Source organism: Acanthaster planci, linkage group LG01, assembly GCF_054643075.1.
Source record: "Acanthaster planci isolate LZ-2023a linkage group LG01, COTS_SCS, whole genome shotgun sequence".
In the NCBI taxonomy this organism is placed as follows: domain Eukaryota; kingdom Metazoa; phylum Echinodermata; class Asteroidea; order Valvatida; family Acanthasteridae; genus Acanthaster; species Acanthaster planci.
The window spans coordinates 1,459,215-1,480,263 of NC_141777.1; the positions used below are offsets into that span (position 1 = coordinate 1,459,215).

Sequence of the window (21,049 nt, forward strand, 5' to 3'; positions counted from 1 at the left end):
GATCGTCAGTGCTGTGATGTGGGTTATACGCTGGTGTGGTTTATATACCTACCTTTAATCTTAATTTGCCGATTTTTGTGTGCTGTGGCTTATACACTGGGCGGCTTACATTCTGAAAATTATGGTATATGTTTTGAAAGCCTCATCTTTATTGATGGCTTTCCCTTAACTTCCCTCTCACACCTTAAGACTCGAGTTCAAGCAAGTCAAAGGGTCGGGAAGACATCAGCGGCTGTGCTTCCGAACCAACACAGACCGGCATTTCATTCCTACGGGCGTCTGCCTGGTGAAAACTACCAATGGTGAGTGGGGAAGGTCGGGTAGGTTTAGGTGCGAATTAACTGCCAGGTCAAAGGTCACCTCCTACTTCATTGATTTTTTGGGTTCTGTTCAGAGTCGTTATGATTATGATTTGCATTTTGTGGGTACTTTGAGACAATTTACCCCAAGGGTTGTATGGGACTGTGCATTTACACGTTGTTTATTGCAGTGCCTTACAGGCAGTAGTTTGGGAGTGAACGGTTTGAAAGGCAGATTTTCAGGCCATATACAATCGAAACTCAATACTAAGAGATCCTTTGGACTTTGCAGATTACCTTATAACAGGAACCTTGTATTATCAGGAATGAAAATGATAAAAAAGGATCAGAACCCAAAAATTCCTTGTTGAAAGTAAAATGTTGTTTGAACAAGGCTTCTATGCTTGAAGTTGGACTGTACATAGATGTTTGGTCATTAATTTGCAATGAGGACCATCTGAGAAGAATCATTATGTATACTGAATAGTTTGGAGATCCTTGTAAACAGTTGAGACATGCTAGACCATAGAGAACCAGAGAAGAAGGAACTGCATTTCCCTGTGTGTCAAATTCCTCTAGACTTAACACACACTTACTCTTGAGGACTGGTTTTGAAATCACTGAGAATGCCAACTCTTTTTTTTTTCCTTCTGTGCATCTGTCCTTTGCAGTAAAACTATGAGAACAAAGCCATGTCTCCTCAAGAATCTATAAATGTCGGAATGTGTGAGCCTATGTGAACAATGTGATTTGTCTTTTTCATTTTCATTTCAATCATTTTCTTCTTCCCCAGATCCATGGACGATGCACTGGAGTCGGACCAACCAGAGGAAATATTTCCACAATGCTAGCACTCGGGAGTCGACGTTTGACTGTCCTCCTGATTGCATTGCATCATTCAAGTATGTATGCGTCATCGATGTTAACTCTAACAGTCCTCAGTCCAACACCTGTCTAGGCAAATATCAGATTTCTTGCAAGAGAGTGCTTTCAACTGTGTGCATGTGTTTGGCTGCTGCTTGAATGTTTTTCTTTCTGTTTATCTTTCAGAGCTTGCCATCTGAATCGACTTCAGTGGGTGTGGGAAGAGGGAGTTCAAATCCATGAACGCCAGATGCAATATGACCAAGAGAAACTCTCCAAAGACGACGTGCTGGATCTGGTGAACAGGCAACGCATGGTATGAACATAAGGAGCTCTCACATCAGCTGCCTGACAATCACCGGTTACAACGCGGGCCCCTGGTAGGTAGGAGAAATCTCTTAAGGATCCATTTGAGACTGGCCCAATGGAAACCCAAATTTACGAAGCAGATAGGAATCCGCAGGAGAGCAGTAATCATCTCTCGGGAGTAGCTCTCTGTGGATGCTGTGTGAGTCTACAAATGCCTCTTCAAGAAATGTCCTATGCTGTGGCCTGTCAACAAGAGCAATAGAAAGGAACTCATTAACCCCTTCACGACGGGATGATTTTGACCGCGACTGCTGGGCTGTGGTATGCCCTGAATGGAGGGCTTTGTCCAGCAGCAAGGCCCATTGAACCAGTAGCTGCATGGTGAATAGACTGTATGTGTGGTAGGCACTAATGCTCACACAAAGGTGCTGTAGTAGCAGTCCTCCGTAGCGAAGGGATTAATCATAAGCAGTAGATCTGTAGTAGGGGAAATCACCAAGGACGCAATGTAACACATTGTTGATTGAATGAACATCGCTTTCTAGTGAAAAGTGGAGTGTTCAGAATCTGTCTTGAGCAGAAGCAACCTCCATGGGTTGAAGAGAGCCGTGTTGGTGGGGAGTGTTCAGTGGCTACATCCCACTCTGTTGTCTAGAGCTAGGTCTAGGCTCCATTGGAAATATGCAGGGACACGCTAACAATGATAGACGTAGCCATAGCTCTGAAAGGTCATTTTGGAGATGGCTAGTTAATATCCTGTCCTCTACCTGGTTTCTACCGCAGTATTATTGATACACAGGGGCACGTGAAATAGAATAGGAATCAATCAGTGCACATCCTCCGGTATAACATGCATTAAATAAATAAGAAGTACGTTCATAAATCAAGTTCCCAACAAAGGAGCCAAGATTACCAAGGAAATTGCGCCCTCTTTTGGTTCCACTTGGGGCAGACAGGTCGTAGTACATCACTGCTGTGACCTGGCTGTTCATGCTGGATGCTGTGGGTAGTGCACGTGTCAACAGCCATCCCAGCTGTCACACCAAGAGAGGTACAAACCAAATGTCCTAGACTCAGTTCTCAACAGGGTGTTTCTCTCAGATTTGTGAATCATGTATTACCAGCCGTTGCCAGCCGATTTGAGAGAGAATTAAGGAACTTTCATTCATCAAAAGCCCAGCTGTGGGCAACACCCACTGATTTTTTCCCAATCCTTGTAAAAATCCACAGGTCCATTTTTTTCGAATGGCAAACTTATATGCCTGGAAGTCATTAGCTGTGGTGGACAAAACAAACTTAAAGTTGCAGACTGTCAAACTCTCTGGAACCTGATTTTGATGGAGACAAATTCATCTTAACTACATTTAAACAAATTTCTGTTGACATCTGTAATCTCAGCTTTTAAATCGGAAAGATACTTTCATTTAATAATATGGATACCAATATTTTGTCCACATTTGTACATTTTGTGTAAATTGGCCATGCGAGAAGTACACAGATTTCATTCACTGCAAGTTGTCTGTGATAACTCTCCCCATTTGACGGTGTACACCATGACTGACTTACATCAGAGGGAGTGATATCCTTTATGTTAATTTTTCAGCTTAGAAGGTCATCACTCAACTTCCACTTAACACCGCTAAGCTGAATTGGTCACACTTGATGATAAAGCGGTGCTCTGAATGTTTGACTTGCATGTTTTCCCCGCATGACAAATGGTTGCGAGTTGCCGAGTCTTGTGCATCAGTGCTGTATTGAAATGAAGCTCCCTCTGTAAAATCTTGCCATTTGGGGGTGTCAATTTCTGAAAATTGAACATAAACATTGTGTACATGGTTGTAGTCTGCAGAATATATTGTACATCATACATATGCATGAAGGACGTCAAATCAGTTAGCTATATCTAAGAACACACATACTGACGATGGGGCTGTTTCTCCACCTCATTTTTTTTTTCAAACATTTCAAACTTCTGCTTGAAGCCGGCATTATAGTAATCTTGTCCACAGCTCTGAGGGAAAAATGACCCTGCAACCTCTTTTTGGACTATTTTTAGTCCTGGAAAATTTAAATCACAATAAAAAGAAGAGATTTCAGGGTTTTGAGGATGGTTGTGATTGCAAGTCTACAGGCACTGTTCTGCATCAGAAATTGCCAAGCTGCCCACGTGTGGCAAACTTCACTTCCCAAATGTCAGGCTTCCTACAGCAGTTTCCTTGTATAATAATTTCTGAGTGTACTGCAAAATGGCATACAAGACAGTTTCATTTTTGTGCCTCCGGCCGTCAATTTGCATTAACGCTGAAATTGTCCGCTTTTCTATTACTTTTCTATTCCATGTTGGTTCACAACTCCCTCCCCCCCCCAAAAAAAAGATGGAGAAGTGATCATGTATCATATTTGACGTTAAAATTTCACTTGTTCCATTACGCCTTTTTCTATGGTGTAGTATACACAAGACAGCAAAAGAAACTTGCCACTTCAACTCGCTTCTGTCAAAGGCCACACATAAAAATTCACTCCATAGAATAAACAATTTTTGTACACAGATATGCTGCAATACCCCTTACTAATCACATGCCCAAAAGCAAGTGATTGTAACAGAATGAGCCCTAAGCAGAAATCAATGTCACAGGACGAAATAAGTCACAATCATTGCTTTTCAATAATGTGTATGCATAGTCATTGAGGATGGCATCCCTATATGGAAACCACTCATGCCCATCATTTTGACAAAACAGGTGTTCAGTTTGTCATTGGTTGTTTAAAATGTTGTCCATTCATGGGTCATTTTTGCTTGGTGGAGAGTGCTTTTGTGTGCCACTTTTGATTCAGTAACCAAGTTGCTGTGGATGTCAATTTCTTCTTTGTTATAAAGATAATCACTTTTTGTAGGTCACATTGTAAGTCATGGGCATCATGCTAGAAAACTTAACATTTCCACAAGTTACTTTTAAAGTGAGTTCTGGTAGTACTGTACACTCAGACCAGTTCTTCAAGGCTGGGATACATTACCTTTCAGTTTGTTGTCACCGCAATGCATCATAGGCAAGTAATTGCTGGTGATGGTACCGTTATATATGGTAGGGGTGAGATAATCCAGAGTTGTAACGAGTTACTCATTTTTGTGACTCAAGTCGATTCATTGTAACACAGTGACTCAAATCGAGCCATTGTAATACAGCGACTCAAGTCGATTCATTGTAACACAGTGACTCAAGTCGATTCATTGTAACACAGTGACTCAAGTCGATTCATTGTAACACAGTGACTCAAGTCGATTCATTGTAACAGTGACTCAAGTCGATTCATTGTAACACAGTGACTCAAGTCGATTCATTGTAACACAGTGACTCAAGTCGATTCATTGTAACACAGTGACTCAAGTCGATTCATTGTAACACAGTGACTCAAGTCGATTCATTGTAACACAGTGACTCAAGTCGATTCATTGCAATGTGACTTGAGTCAAGTCATTGGGTAAAAATGTTGAGTCAAGTATTCAGCTCTAGTCATTTGAGTCACAGGATTTGAACACAATACAATGAATAAAAACGACAGAAAGAAATTTTTGGGACTTGAGTCTTATCAACTTTCACTCGAGTCCGGTCTTCTAATGAGGAACTTGAGTCATTTGCTCGCAGTGACTTGTGTGGAGTCATTTACCCATCGGGAGTCGAGTTGTCAGACTCGAGGGGAGTCATTGACTCAAGTCATAAAAACTCACGAGGTAATTCATGCAGACATGTCCACTTGGCTGCTGGTAAACTACAGCAGTTCAGGACCGACTGCTTTTGAAATCTGACCCCTTTTTTACCCAAAAGCATCGCCACTTTGTCCGGGTTGTGTTCACTCATGCCTGTTTTCAGTGTGTACATATTCCAGTGACTTACATTTGCCCACAAATTAGACCCCCAATGCACCCTCTCTAAATGCCACCATCAGACCCCCTACCCAGCAAGATGAACTAATTTCACAGAAAACCAATTCAGGAGAGTAGGAAAGCATTGTGACTCATTTGATGGTGCACGGAAGACGGCACATTAAGGTCTGACAGACCAGACCATTAATGTGGTAGACAAATTAAAGGCCTGGCGTCAGAGTCTTATTATTCTATCCTCCATTCGTGAGTCAACAACCTTTCGAGTTTCCATTATAACCACAATCATGACCAAATACATGTGTAACTGCTGTACTGTTTTATTGAGTTTCTTGTTTTTCTGACGGCAGAGTGGTTTTTGTCTCCTGCCCTGCCGGAAAAAGGAGCCAAGGGGATTAGTGTGCTAACTTTGTGATTAGGTCCCTGCTGAGCCATTGCTACAAGTGAGGCTGCATCTGATATTAAAAGCCAGGGCTCCACATGCTCTACTGAACATTATGAATGTGGGCTTTTGAAAGTCCCAAGTAGAACCAGCTCTAAGACCCTGAGCATCTTCTCACCAGATTTACAATGAAAAGCTGTCCTCAGCCAGAGATTACGTCAAATACAGATACTTCCTTGTTCCTTTTTCTATTCTCTTCTCCATTATTGTCACATAATGCAGTGCACTGCGAATTCACGTCGGCATTATTTAGTCCAAAAATACTCGCTTCACTGTAATACTTCAGAAAGATGCTTTTAATTGCCCAATCCAATCTGTAAGTTTCTTATTCATGGTGGAAGTCTGATAAAAGTTGATGGAAGTGGAATTATTTCAATTCTCAGCTGACAAAAAAACTTGATAAAAATCGGTAACGCATTGACAATATGGCACTTTTAATACATATAACCCTGTTTACAGCTACAATCCTGGACAAATCTCGTCGGGCCTCCAACCCCCCAGAATGTTGGGTCTGTTCGCGCGGTCTGCACTCCAGCTGGACACGACAACATTGACCGGGGGAGTGGGAGGAGGGCTGTAGGGCTTATGGCTATTGCCAAGTATCCCAACAATTTTGTCCAGGAGTGTTTCTTAAGCTGTATCACCAAGGACCATTTAGGGGTACAATTTAGAAAGGCAATACCTTAGGGGAAATGTTCCCAAACACATGCCTCTGTCACGCCAGATATCAAGTATGCATTTCAAACTAAGACTTCATTGTATTAGGATTTTAATAGTACCTGGTATGTTTTTCCAATGTACAGGACTGAATTCCACCCGTAGAGTTGTTTTAATACCCAGATGTTTAATTGCTTCTGTGACAAAGATGTGTATTTTAATTCAACCGCTGAATTGTTAACATGCCATAGTTTTTGTTTGTAGCACGAATGCCATTGTGTTTGTATTTATTATTTTTTTTCTTGCATCGATTAAGCATGCAAAGTTTGCTTCCAAAGCATGTTATTTTGCACAGTTTCAAGTAGCCTGTACAAGTAGTTTTTTGCGCTAATTCAGTATGCAAAGTTAGCTTCCAAAGCACGTTATTTTGAAGTTTTCAAGTAGTTGGTACAAGTAATCCAAGGTTGACATGGATTGCCATGCCACAAGTATGTTAATCATGTTTACTCAATAATTCGTAAACCTCGAATCATGTTACCAATCAAACATATCACAGTTATCAAATTGGCTCCTGAACATTTTTTTTCAAAAGTGAATTTCAGTCCACCCTCTGGCAAAGTTTACAACCTGTATTAACCTTCAACCAACGTGTAGACCTTCACTTTACATGTATATTTCATTTCAGTTTTTTGGTCATGTGTATGCAAAATCAGATGTTAAGATTTCTAGCAGGAAAGTTAAACAAATCAGGAGTTGTTGGCGACTCCTGGGATCCCTTAACCCTGTGTTTTAGCAGTGGGCCAAATCAGATCTCTTGAACAGGCTAATAAAACCAAAAAAAAATTGACAGAAACAAGTTACAGTTAAAGGATGAAGTTAAAATCAATTTGTGTGTTTAGTTTTGTTTAAAATGCTAGCCGAGCATTCCCATGTACAGTCATATCCTACATATTTCTGTTATCATGAGTGCACGTATAGCCGGCAAGATACGGGATGGAAGGGTACCCCCCTACATGTCCAAACCCTATAGACACTCTAGACTATTGTAACCTAACACATCCCCCCTAGATGTCTGAAAAGAATTCCTGGGATTCCGGTGAAACAGTGACCGACACAAAACAGGGATTCTCTCCGTCTCATATCTTGCTTCAAATGTGTGCATGCAAATGGACCATTAAACGTGACCATATAAACACGCTAAATATAATAAGAACAAGTCCGACTCTAGAGAAACAAACACAAGCTTCTTATCATAATTCCTGTTCCCAGAAGCGCTATTGAAGTGTTACGGTTGAAGCCTCATTCAAATCTCGTGCACACACACAAAACAGTGTATTAATTGAACATCATAATGAATGTTAATTTCATGTTTTCAATCCATTCTTTCCATTTCAGTGAAATTTCATGCAGCGGGATACAAACTAAAACATGTCAAATTCCCCCCAAAAATGTCAAAAGCCTAATTTTAAAATGAAATGGACGTGTTCATGGATTGTAGTCTGTATGAAGGTTATGCTGGTACATTGTTAGTATTTACATGTAATACAAGTTTTCCAGTGTTCAATTTTTTATACGGTTGACTATTTGGTTCATTTTCTCGCATAGCCCAGTTCTTCATATTTTTAGAAATATTTTTCACAGGTCGAAGTGGTTTAGGTACTTCCCTGCAGTATGCAACAGATGGTAACCTAGGCTCACTTTCATGGAGCTGTAAAAAACAGCCGGATATCAGCTTCTTGTTGATGAAAGTTTTGTAGTTTTCATGCTGATTGCAGCAACTTCATGGAATCGGCCCTGTTTGAGGGATGTACATGCATGCAGTATTTAGGGTACAAACTATACAAAGACTGGCCTAAATTTTGTTTATGCATTCTAAACTGTAATCCCAATGCTGCCTGTGGATATTGTTATCTGTATAAAGTGTAAATAGTTTTGAAAGATGTAATGACATACATGTAGTTACAAAGATGAAATCGCAACTCAAATACAGCAAAATGCAGTATGATTTCCAATCCACACCGCTGTCCTGTGAGGTTATTTTATTCAAGGATGTCGATATGCTGTATGGTTTGTGTTACATCAGCCAGGATCTCAAGTCGCATTCTGTGCCGTCGATTTTGTTCACAAGAAATAAGAGTGGAAGAGGAAAAGGTTAAGAAACTGGCTTGTTTGGAAGGCATGGCTGACAGTACAAGTAAAAAAAATTGATTGAAATTAATTTTAAAAAATTTAAGAAATCTGCAGAATTGGATGCACAGGGGTGGCCACGTTGAAGGCATTAATCACTACAGCACAGTTGTTTCTGCAAACATCCTCTGAGTTCATGTTAGACAGAATGGCATTCATGTCTGTGAATCATACTGGCCATCGAGCATGGTTAATGACTGAAGGGGGGTTTGGGCAGGGTGAATTGCCAGGGATAATATGTGGGTGATATGGCCTGACTTTTCCAGAAATTGAGATATTTTCATGTCTTGATTCTGGAGAAGTGCTTTTCATTTTCATTGATATATCCTGTAACCACTGGGGTAGTAGAAATCAGTTAGTGTACAGGCAATACAGGTATCATTTGCAAGTTTATAAAAGTAGTTATTTGACAAAAGTGCACTTAAAAATCCCCTGTTGTGTTGAGGTCAATAAATGAGAATAGATTTTACAGATATTTGATGGAGCAAATCTTAACTGGTCTATGCAGAGCGGGACCCAGTACAAGGTTCATCTATAAAAAAGACCACCAGTCAAGACTTGGCTGTGCTTCATCATGCTGAGAAATTAAAATTTCAAACTATGTGCTAGCTTTGTCATGACGGATAACAGGCTACATTAGGGAGGGGCCGCTCCTTCATACAACTCTTTTACCAAAAAGAAAACCTACAAACACACCAACTGCTTGTTGTCATGGTGTTCACATACCACTTTATTACAAGTGTTTGTACAATATTTACAGATCATTTTCCCCCTGCAAACAGCTAGCCTAATTATGTACACTGTACATTTTCCCTCGCAATTTCAGACAGGGAACATAGGGAACATTTTTTCAATTAGTTTTGTTGCTGTTCAGGCTCTCGACACTTCCTTTCTATGTGACAAACCTGGGGAAAAAAGGAATTGTTTTTTGAAACCGAAACAGCAAGTTGGCCATTTTAATCCTTTTTATATCCCCATTGACATCAGCCTTTCAAACCTGGCTTTCGGCCATTCAGGGGTGGCATGTTTACATGACTTATAGTCTTTGAGGGTTAAGGACTGACACGGATGCCTGACACAAATGGTGATCTACATCAGGTGAGTGACACCATCTCAAAGCCAGTCATGTTCACCCAAACTGTTTTCAAGTTTGTGCTCTTGAAATAATCGCAAAGGGGTTAAAAAAACTCTTTGAGTTATTTCCCTTGCGGACGATGGCACAACCAAACGCTGAAAGCAAACGGGGAAAAAGTTCGGATGGGAGGTCGGTAACCGGCTAGACCCATCCAGGGTACACACTCGCCATGGCTTTCTCTTCATACACAGACAGCTAGCTGGCTCCCTACATTCATTAACCCACATCTGCGCAAAAAGCTTGGAGTGCAAGCAATGGTAGGTCTTTCACCCTCGTCAGTAAGGGGCTACACAATCCCACCTGTCAGCATATTCTCCCCCCCCTCCCCCCCTCATGCCATGCCGACGGCTGGCAGTAGAAGTCTCATGTCTCGGGCCCAAAATGACAAGCCAGCCTCCAGACGGCCAATGTACGCCATCATAATGACACAGTGCTAACATACGCAGACAGCCAAGCCTGACCACTGATCGTTCCCAGTCACGAGTCGTTTCATGTAATCCTATCTGTATGCAATCAGTTATGATTAAGCTCCCCTTTCCAAGTAGGGCATCACACACAACGTCAGGTGACTCATCTTATAACCTATCTTCTCTATGTGATTTGCACATATCACCTCTCGGGCCTTCTTTCCACGAGGCTCTAATTTTTTTCTTCTTTCCTGGTCTCTTCCCAGCCTTGGTTCCGTGTGTCTCTGTCGAGTGACTGCACATTTCAGAGGCATCAGATTTGATGATACACTGGATTAATAGGCTGCAGGCAGTGAGGGAAATTCACACCAGCTAGGGCTGTTTTCCAAAATTTGATTATGTTTTGACATTAAAAAAACCTTAGATGTTCCAGTTGCAACTGTGTAAATTATGGCCACCGATCAGCAATACAAACGTGCTTCAGCCCTATGGTAGCTGTCCAGCCAACTATACGTAGTAAAGCTGTCACAAACAACTACAAATGGCTTTTCCTTTTGTTAGGCGAGTGAGTGGTTTCTTGCATGGGAAAACTCCAAACTTTCTTGCTTGAAAAATTCAAATAAACACGCACCAATTTTCCCACAAAGAATATATGAAACCAAAATTCTACAGTTGCATAACCAGGGTACATGTACATGTACATTTAACAGGCTGGCACTTTGGGGGAGGGGGTGAATTTCTGGAGAGCGACACTCAATAAGCTCAGTTCCAGCTAAAACACTAAGATAGAGGGATGGGGCACAGGGAGGGCACTGGCCTTGAGCAAGGGGATCTGTTCCATCCATGCCCCTCCCCTAACATAGTTATACCACTGCTGTCAAACAACTACACTGAATGCTGTGTATGTACATCTATGTGCATTCAGTCAAAGACCAGTCTCACTTGGTTTGTACACAGTCTGGATGCACTTGTGACCCAACCTACATGTACCAAGATGATTCTCAAATTGTCAGACCTGCACTGGAATTACAGGCCTCTTATTTAATCTTGCCTGCTGGCAATCCATGTGTACAGGAACTTGCATTGTTTTGACTGATGTGCTACATGTAACTGCATTCATTGGGATGACTATTGACATGCATGTTTCCATGCAAAGAACCTTTCTCTGACTGCAGGAGTGAAAATGGCACTTGAGACTCACGTCGATATGGGAAATTGAAGGTCTTACGATTTCAGACTGACTTTGGATATATGATTGACAAGAGGTCATTTCTAAAAGAAGAGGTTATGAATTGTCAAATCTAGGTAACTTTTCTGATTTGAAAAACATACTTTAGATTTTCACGATCTTTCACTAATAACATCACACAAAATACAATTAAAGATTGTAAATTGAATACAATATCAAGTCAACATAAATAAATAAATCCAATTCCATTTTGTTTTCCTTCTTTCTCGGTCATAGATAACAATGTGCACCTGCTTAATTTTCATCTTGAACAAGCCGACACATAAAACCACCAGCAAAGGTGTGTATGTTTATATATGCGGTAGCCTGACACTTTACCAGTCCGACGTTCACCGATTTCAGTATACTGTTTGACAGACTTTGAGGGGAGCTGGGTGAGGGTATAATCTGGGACTTCTCAGCCACTAGGCTAAAACAGCACTGCCACGCCTACCCATATGAGTTGGTGTACTGTGTGGGGACACCGGTATGCCCAATTTTCATCTGACTTCACACAAACAGGTAGCATCTTCGCATGGCCTCTGGGTATTAGCCGTGCTGAACATTGGAGGTCAACTCTTCTTCTCTTGTTAGCACTGAGCGGGCATTTGTCCATGCAGCCTGTGGCCTTGACATGTATACCTGAACAGGTTATTGCCTCTCAGGCCCAAGAGACCAATTCCCCCAAACCAGGGCACACAGTCTTAAGATGTCAACACCATCACCTCTGAAATTCCCCTCTATTCCAATGGCTGGCACTTAGTTTACTTCAGCCAAGATCAACAATAAACACACAACTGCACCTGAACTTTTTCCCTCCCCTAACATCAAAGGACGAAGCCACGCCAATAAATATATTCCTGCGTCTGGAAGACCCACTACTCCAAGTCATCAATGTCAAAGCCGTCTTGGTAGTCCTCCATACCTGTGCATTGGGGGAAAAAATACAAAAGGAAAAATAAACGAAAAAACAAAGGAAAGAATCCATCATGCTGTCAGTAAGGCACATTAAGTATACATTGGGCTCCAAGCGATTATCTATACAACTTCATTGGCAGTCTGGCGTGACGAAATGAAACATTCACAAATAAACAGTGGGCGACAGATGAATGTGCCAACTCCTGACAAGTGTTGACGTAGCCTCCAGGTTCCGGTAACATAAAAACACATCAATCTTTGGTGGCTCCACTGTTATTTTTCTTTTGAAATTCCTACACCTTGGGGCTGTAACTGGGTTGCGTCATGTCAACAGTTTAGCGAATCTTGGAAGTTTGAAATGCTCAAAGGTTCATGTGTTTCTGGCATACTTTCATCAATCAAATCAAAGCCAAAAAAAAAAAAAAAGACAAGCTAAGGATGGAAGTTGGAATTTTAATTGGCGCAAAATGGGCATTTACCCATTGAACCCGAAATAAACTGTTATTGCTTCTATGCACAGTGCTTTCTGACAGCCAGTTATAAAAGTCGCATAGTGGGCATATTCTGATGGGATGTGAACCCACAACCCTTTTTTTTCCAAGTGCAGAACCACTCAACGTACAACCTTGCTACATGTACTGTATAGAATCCTTTTATCATGTACTGTACCTACATGTATACCTATCTAATGCAGCGATAGCTAAATGTAGATCCATTCATTGGCATACCAGTCATAAGCATTCTGAAATTTGTTAGTTGGTACATGCATATGTAGGTCTCCTGAGTGCTGAGCACTTTTCATACAAGCGTGCTTACAATACCACAGATCAGGACAAATGTTGTCTACTGATCAAGGAATTCTGCCTTTGTAATCACCATTCTATATTCAGGCCCTTCACACAGAAATATGGTGCTAAACCTGTAAGTCTGGAGCTGCACATGTAATCTATATGCAAAATGGCATTGCTGCTAACATAGAGGTTTCTGCAGAAAGACGTAGAAAGCTGTAAAATTGGAGCCTTCCTATGAGCAAAAAAGACCCTACTGGAAAATTTCAGGTCTTATGCCAACACCATTTACTTGTGAAGCTTGCTACAGAGATTGATTTTTGGTAACCTCCCCGAAATATTACCCAACTTGAAACACTCTGTAACAGAAGAAATAGACTTTGCTTCAAATTTGCTCAATCACTCGCTAAATCTTCCCAATATTGTCACTTGTTACCATCAAATAATTCAGTATTTGTGAGGCTAGGAAATCCTTACCCATTTAAACTAATTTATGTGCAGAACAGAGAGGTATAAAACTGGTCCTAGGATTCAATCCCTCATTAGGCTCTAGATTAATAGCTTTAGTTGGTATTGTGGCTTTGTTCAGGAGATGCAGCTTCTTGTACCCAACAAATTTTAGCCATTTTTTTCTTTTTAAACTGTATGTCTTTAATGGTTTTAACAAGTTCATGTCACTGAATTTAACATGCTTCTTTTTATCAGTTCTTGTTATTTTGTAAGATCGTGTGCAATTCAACCTTGATTTGTAATGAAACACCATAATTAAATAGAGAATGCTAAGCAAAAAGGTGTAGTGAATTTCAAAAAAAGGCTGAATTTTAAGTTCTGAATAGGCTAAAATGATGTTCTGGCAATATATTTAAGACTTACCGTATTGAAAAAAATTTCCAAAAACCCAACCTAAAAATGGAATGAAATTTCTCTTAAAAAGTGCTGAGTCATGGTGAGTTGCACTTTATTGCATTTTGATCAGACTGTATACTTTTTCTCGGTTTTTGGAATAGGTGTAAGATATCTTATCTGTCATTTACTAACTGACGTATGAAAATCTGCCAACCAATATTTTGGTCTCCAGGCCTGATTTCCAAAGAGGTGGGTCAAATTCAAGTGTTGTGTCTTGGGTACTTTGTACATATAGAGTCTGTGTGTTTTGTTCAAAGTATATGGACAAGTACTAGCCCTCCTTTCAATAAATAAGCCCACAGAGTCCTGCTAAGGTTGATCTTTATACCAAAATAAGTCCACAGAGTCCTGCTAAGGTTGATTTTTATACCAAAATAAGCCCACAGGGTCCTGCTAAGGTTGGTCTTTATACCAAAATAAGCCCACAGGGTCCTGCTAAGGTTGATCTTTATACCAAAATAAGCCCACAGAGTCCTGCTAAGGTTGGCCTTTATACCAAAATAAACCCACAGGGTCCTGCTAAGGTTGGTCTTTATACCAAAATAAGCCCACAGGGTCCTGCTAAGGTTGATCTTTATACCAAAATAAGCCCACAGAGTCCTGCTAAGGTTGGCCTTTATACCAAAATAAGCCCACAGAGTCCTGCTAAGGTTGGCCTTTATACCAAAATAAGCCCACAGGGTCCTGCTAAGGTTGATCTTTACACCAAAATAAGCCCACAGAGTCCTGCTAAGGTTGATTTTTATACCAAAATAAGCCCACAGAGTCCTGCTAAGGTTGGTCTTTATACCAAAATAAGCCCACAGGGTCCTGCTCAGGTTGATCTTTACACCAAAATAAGCCCACAGGGTCCTGCTAAGGTTGGTCTTTATACCAAAATAAGCCCACAGGGTCCTGCTAAGGTTGATCTTTATACCAAAATAAGCCCACAGAGTCCTGCTAAGGTTGGTCTTTATACCAAAATAAGCCCACAGGGTCTTGCTAAGGTTGGTCTTTATACCAAATAAGTCCACAGGGTCCTGCTAAGGTTGATCTTTACACCAAAATAAGCCCACAGAGTCCTGCTAAGGTTGGTCTTTATACCAAAATAAGCCCACAGGGTCCTGCTAAGGTTGGTCTTTATACCAAAATAAGCCCACAGGGTCCTGCTAAGGTTGATCTTATACCAAACTAAGCCCAAAGAGTCCTGGTAAGACTGATCTTATACCAGAGATACATGTATTTTGTGGCCAGTAGCCTGGACATAGGGCCTTTAGCAGTACATGCAAGGTTACACAAGAGCAAATCGGTATATGCAATTTATACACAATGTGCTCTTTATCAACTAAATAGACTGTACAGTAATTATTACTGGTTGTATTCTCATGATGGCTCCATTGGCGAAAAGAACTGGATCTAGCCTACTAAAAACTCTTATTTATTTATCTGTATTTTTATTTGTTATTTTTGTAGACTAGAGTACTGAGTTCAAGTGAACAAAAACTGAGCTTTGATGAACTGAAATGTTCCTGACAGAGAAATTTTTAGATTTATACTCAAGTGGCAACTGAATTGATCGCGATTGGGCAGTGTGCCTCTTTGAAAACATCCAATGCAGTTGCAAAGAATATTGGGAACTGGTACGAACAAGGAGTAAAATTTAGCCATATATGTCTGATGCTGTCAGGTCTAAAATTAAGAGATTCAAGGAGTGTGAGCCAAGTCTTTAAAACTTTCTGGATATCTGCACGTGTAAATGTGAAGCTTTCCATCTTTTAGATTACAGACAACTGTACCACAATCCATTACAGAGACAGCTGTAAACCGACTGTACGTTTGTCCAAAAAACTACGATTGTCGCAAAAACAAGGTTCCAACAGTTGACAAAATATCATAGTATGAAACAAAGAGGACTGAAGAGAGGAAATATCAGCTGAGAGCATGCCATCTACGTCATATCAAACAGGCTTTTCATCTTCACCAAGGAATGAGGCAGCCGAGACAGAGAGCAGTAATTTGAGCCCTACCATTGTGTGAAAAAATGAATAAACACAATTCCTCTGCCAAAACTAGCCCAATTTTGTGACGGGTATGGACTCAGTAACAGAGCTGGAGCAGCTGCTGCAAACTTACTGCAGCATTCACTGGTTTCAACACTGTATCCAAAGATGGCAATAACTGATCACCACAAACTGGCAAGGGAAAGGAAACATCTGCGATGTTGAAAGTCTGATTGGAAGGAAAAAATCAGTAATTTTTAAGTTGACAGAAAAAGAGATGCAACTCTTTCTCAAAATAAGGTTGGTAACAAAGTCTGCCCAATCAAGGTCAGTCACAGAAGACCACTGTGATTATTGCAGAGCCTGGAGAACATCACTTGCAGCATGTTACCCCAAAAAGTCAGACCATGGAGTACATGCAAATATTACCAAGGCGATCTACGCGTTTCTAATTTCAAATAACTTACAGAGCAAAGTAATGGTTGTTGGAAGAGATGGCTTTAATGTCAATGTTGGATGGCAAGCATATGCATGTTACACAGCATTCAACTACATGTAGCAATACTCTTTACCCTCTCTGATGGTCATACTCCAGGCCGGCGGTCATACTCCAGGCTGGCGGTCATTCAGTGGACCATTAGGAAAAAATAACTAAAGGAACAGTTTTGAGCTACGCACACAGGAAGTGGGTGGTTTAAGAGCACTGATATTAGTTACTTTAAGGAAACAAAGAAAAGAAAAACTAATCCACACAAAAAGAGGAACCAGAGCTGAAAAACCTTTAAAGGGGATGGGCCATGTACATGTTGGGTTAAATTGACGTTACATGATAGTTTTCAACTGTCTTATAAATAGTAAGTTGGATTAGCCCATCTTTTATGTCATTAAATCAGCAAAACTTGGCATTTTCTGAGTGCTTTTTTCAGTCTCCGCTGGGGCTCTCAATCTGTCAATGAGGGCGGCTGACAAATCTTGGCAAAAATGTGGCATCATAGGGCAGACTTGACTTTCCAGACCAGAATGCATACATGTAGTTCCGGCAAGAAAGTTTATTGGTCCAAGCAAGTGACTCGTAGTGCACGGCGAAAAAATGTCGGAATGGAACACCAATTCTGACGAAGTAGGCCAGCCTAGCTATGGACAAAAAACTACCCCCCAATATCACTGAAACACACAACAAAAGAACCAAACTGGCGAAAGAGGTAAAAGACAAGGAAGGCTAGCTTTCCTAGTAGACTTTAAAGACAAATCCCAACCCAACGTCAACCCGTTTAGCGTCACCTGGTTTTGCTGGTTACAAAAGACAGTTATGTCTCTTCAGAGAGACAAACTATTTTTATAATGGTGCAGGAAAATTACCTGTCAGTGTTCTTCCAAGGATGGATTTGCACTGGGGACCACCGAGCTTGCCATCCTTCCATCCTTGGAAATAGTTGTTCAGGTACCCGCTATTCCATCTGACTTGAACCAGCCAGCCAACACCGGCAAGCTCGGTGGTCGAGTGGTTAAAGCCATCTGCACTAGTAAGCAGGAGGTCGTGGGTTCGAGTCTAACCTAAGTACGTTGGTGCATTTTCTCACAAGCCTTTGGGGACAAACACTGAGGCAATATTTCTTGTGCCTCATCAGCTCCTTCAATGTTGCTTTCTTCATCAAATGAATAAGACAAACATGACAACTGATCACTGTCAGGATCGAAAAAAAGCATCAACGCTGGAATTATCTTTGCTTGAATCTGATATGATGGTACTCGCTAATGATACTGCATTACGTACATTTCGACGAGTCCTTGCCTATTACAGTAAACAGTCGCCGCGATGATGATGCCACGATTTGTGGGAATTTCTTCAGACAACTTTTGGTACCCGACAGTTGTTGTTTAGCTTTTGCTAAGGGAGTGAAATAAGGTCATGAAAACTATAATTTTTAACATATTTCCGTGCATTTTGAAATTATGCAGATGTTTTGCTTGTTATATGTATGTTTGATTTACGTGTTGATGCATGTTGTACAAGAAATCTTCTCAGCACGACCCATCTCATTAAAAACAATTAGCTGGTTCACCATGGGGAGAAATTTCAATCCATTTTTAGGTTGGGCCTATTAAGAACTTAAAATTCAAACTTTTTAAAAAACTTCAAAGCAAACTTAAGCAACCAGCTACATGTATGATTGTTGGAACTCATGAGTGGATGTAAAGTGTCATAATGAAAAATAGTAATTAATAACTACATTAATGAAATTAAATACATGTATATCAGTGGGACTACGACAACTACCCACTATGCCCATGAATGCATACAGTAATGTCAATTGGAATGAATACATGTATATGTACATAAAGTGTACGGATCGACTAAATCTGTGAACACGTTATAAATAAAAACTTGAAATGCAAATAGGGATGGCATACTGGGCACACATGTGTGCTGCAAAGATTCACTTTTAAATGTCAAGAAATTTCACATGCCCTTTGGAGAAGGCAACGGTGTGCGGATAACACAAACTTGAATACGGACAGAGTGATTGTGGACAAGGGGAAGAAAAGCTGACGACTGACATTTATGTTCTGACATTCACAGAAAAATACCTCAAGGCAAACATGTTTATGAATACAGTGCGGGTGTAGCAACTGAAATGTCAAGTTAAGCAAACTCTGCCAATTTCTCTGGCATATGGCTTTTCATTTTAAACAACAGGGCTTTTTACACTTCTTCACCAATCATGTGTATTCTCAAAATCTCTTGGGGGAAAAGACCGTACCAATCCCAACAAGACTCTGGGCGATTTTACACAAACATGGAAGGAAACTGATCCAAAATTGTGTTCAACAAAGCTGATATAACTGAGCAAATGAACAAGTTGATGCCAAAGCATCCACGTGGTTCTGTTCATACAGACCTTCGCTAAAGCTTTCAATTGTCTCTCAAACCACTGCAAGTGGCTGGATAATGTCCAGAGGAGTCTACCCATCTGTCTGCAACATGATTCGCAATATCTGTGAGCAGTTAATGAAGACGTGATTTATATGTCTTCTGGAGAGTACATGGCTTTGCACAGTGTTGGAGGGCTTGTTTTGCTTGTTTAGTTTTTCTACTGAAAATATCAAATTGCCTTGTTTGAACTGAGCCTTGTTTGAGCTCCATGTAAAATCAGCCAGATGCTATTTTTTCTCTCTCTCTTCATGAGTCACCTTAGGCATGACATTTACAAAACAAAAAACACATCCAACACTAGTATGTCCAGAAAGTCAGAGCAGGTATTAACCAGAAACAAGTTGGGAATCAAATCAACATGAACATCCGCTATATCCGCTGAAAAGTAGAACAGGCGAGCAAAAGAGAGGAAATAAAAAAATCAGGAAGAACAGAAAATCACCAAAATGCTGGGGGGAGGGGGAATTTAACAAGATGCCATCGGGCAGGATCCAGAACCCTGTCACAAACACCCCACCAACCAAAGGGAAGTATATGTTCCCGTAATGATGAAATCCAGAAGAGCTAACATCCGGATACTGAGTGGACAGAACATTTGAGAGCCAGCGTAGCTTTCATTAAACTGTCTCAGTGGATATGTCATCGGAAGAGAGAGAGAAAGAGAAAGGGGGAGAGAGCAGAAGTGTTTGGCATCTCGCTGGTTGACAGGTACCTGCGGTATCGAGGTCATGAAAATCTGGGCCACTGGAATTCAGGCCAGTGCTCCCCGGCAGTATGTTCTAATGACCATGGCGTACGTGCCCTGATCCAACTTCTCACTCGGAGAAAAGGAAAAGTCTTCAAGATTCTGGTGGGCAATACATGTTTTTGTAGCTTTTGGAAAAAAGTGGTTGCTGTGAGAACATCTCCTTAACCCCCCTTTGGTTTTACAGCACAAATATGCACAAGCGCCCACAGCCACTCTTGTGCATGTGTTTTCTACATGGAACACAAACATGCTCAGGTTCAGTGTGTACACAGTAGATTGCCAACACAAAATGACCCAGGGTCTTTTGTGCAGTCCTCTTCACTGCATTTGGTTTACTGCACAATTATGCACATGAAACAGTAAAGCGCAGTTATTGGGCAGCACAAAAGTGCAATCTGATATTCCTGTGAGGGACTGTTGGTGCAGTGCACAACACGACACAGCTGTGCTTCTTTGAGGTGTTTACCAAGTGACCCAAAGAGTGACTTCAGCATAGGAGGGTTTAAGCTAAAAATCCCTAAATCCTCCAACAGGTGAAGGATTTATGACTGGAATGGGTGTCTTTTCAAACAACCAAGTTGAAAATCATACAGGAAACATTTGCGTAACACTCATGACACAACAGTCAGATGGCCAACCACATGAAACATGTAATCAGGTATTTTGTTGACATGACACACACATACTAACAGTATATACTACATTATAATGAGCACATCTCCACATCCATAACCATACGATACCAGAGGTACAAACATGTATGGAATGTCTTTGTCAGGAATAATGTGACAAAAAGAATTTTTCTGCCCAGCTCACTAGCTTCGAATGAAATGTCTGCTTTTTACAGCAAAACTTAAAAGTTCTTTGCCAAAACGTTTGGTGATATTCTCACAGCTGGTGGTGTCTTGAGTGCCCTTCTGCATCAATTTACAGGCGTATTTCCAAGCTTTTCAGAAAACTTACAATACCAGATAGAATGATAAACTACTAACTCAAATTCGGGGTGACTAGCAGCACGTGGATATGTTCAGAGTCCAGTCAAGGCTCACGTCAGTCACGCTCTGAGCTGGTGTGTGGACGTATTGGTCTTAACAAATCTCACTTCAAGTTTTTTCAAATAACAATATCCCAATTTCTCTTCCTTCACGGAAACGACGCAAATGTTCTTGGAAAACAGCTCTATGTGGGTTTTTGAAATAACAATCAGACAGTAAAGACAATGTGAGTGGCTACCCAGACAATTAGCATCAGAATGCGCATACCCAATTAACATGTGCACGCCAGAGTTTCCTAATGTTCCAATCTAATGGAAAAGACTTGTCAGGCCTGAAACATCATATCAGACTCTCTACCATCCCTGATGTGAA

General features: G+C 40.8%; 2 protein-coding genes across 3 annotated transcripts in view; one reads left to right on the forward strand and one right to left on the reverse strand.

Annotated features, from left to right (window-relative positions):
• The window catches only part of LOC110977650 (cap-specific mRNA (nucleoside-2'-O-)-methyltransferase 1-like), a 29,717-nt gene extending 21,250 nt beyond the window's left edge, over positions 1-8,467 (forward strand). The window contains exons 18-20 of the mRNA XM_022231944.2: positions 190-302; positions 1,093-1,201; positions 1,350-8,467. Of these exons, the coding sequence (XP_022087636.2) occupies positions 190-302; positions 1,093-1,201; positions 1,350-1,485 (358 nt within the window). The 3' untranslated portion in view covers positions 1,486-8,467. The remainder of the gene's footprint in view (positions 1-189; positions 303-1,092; positions 1,202-1,349) is intronic.
• An 874-nt stretch (positions 8,468-9,341) lies between these two features.
• The window catches only part of LOC110977658 (transcription factor IIIB 90 kDa subunit-like), a 61,249-nt gene continuing 49,541 nt past the window's right edge, over positions 9,342-21,049 (reverse strand). For both annotated transcript variants that reach the window (XM_022231955.2, XM_087148032.1), the window contains exon 18: positions 9,342-12,333. In XM_022231955.2, coding sequence (XP_022087647.2) covers positions 12,287-12,333 — 47 coding nt within the window. In that variant the 3' untranslated portion in view covers positions 9,342-12,286. The remainder of the gene's footprint in view (positions 12,334-21,049) is intronic.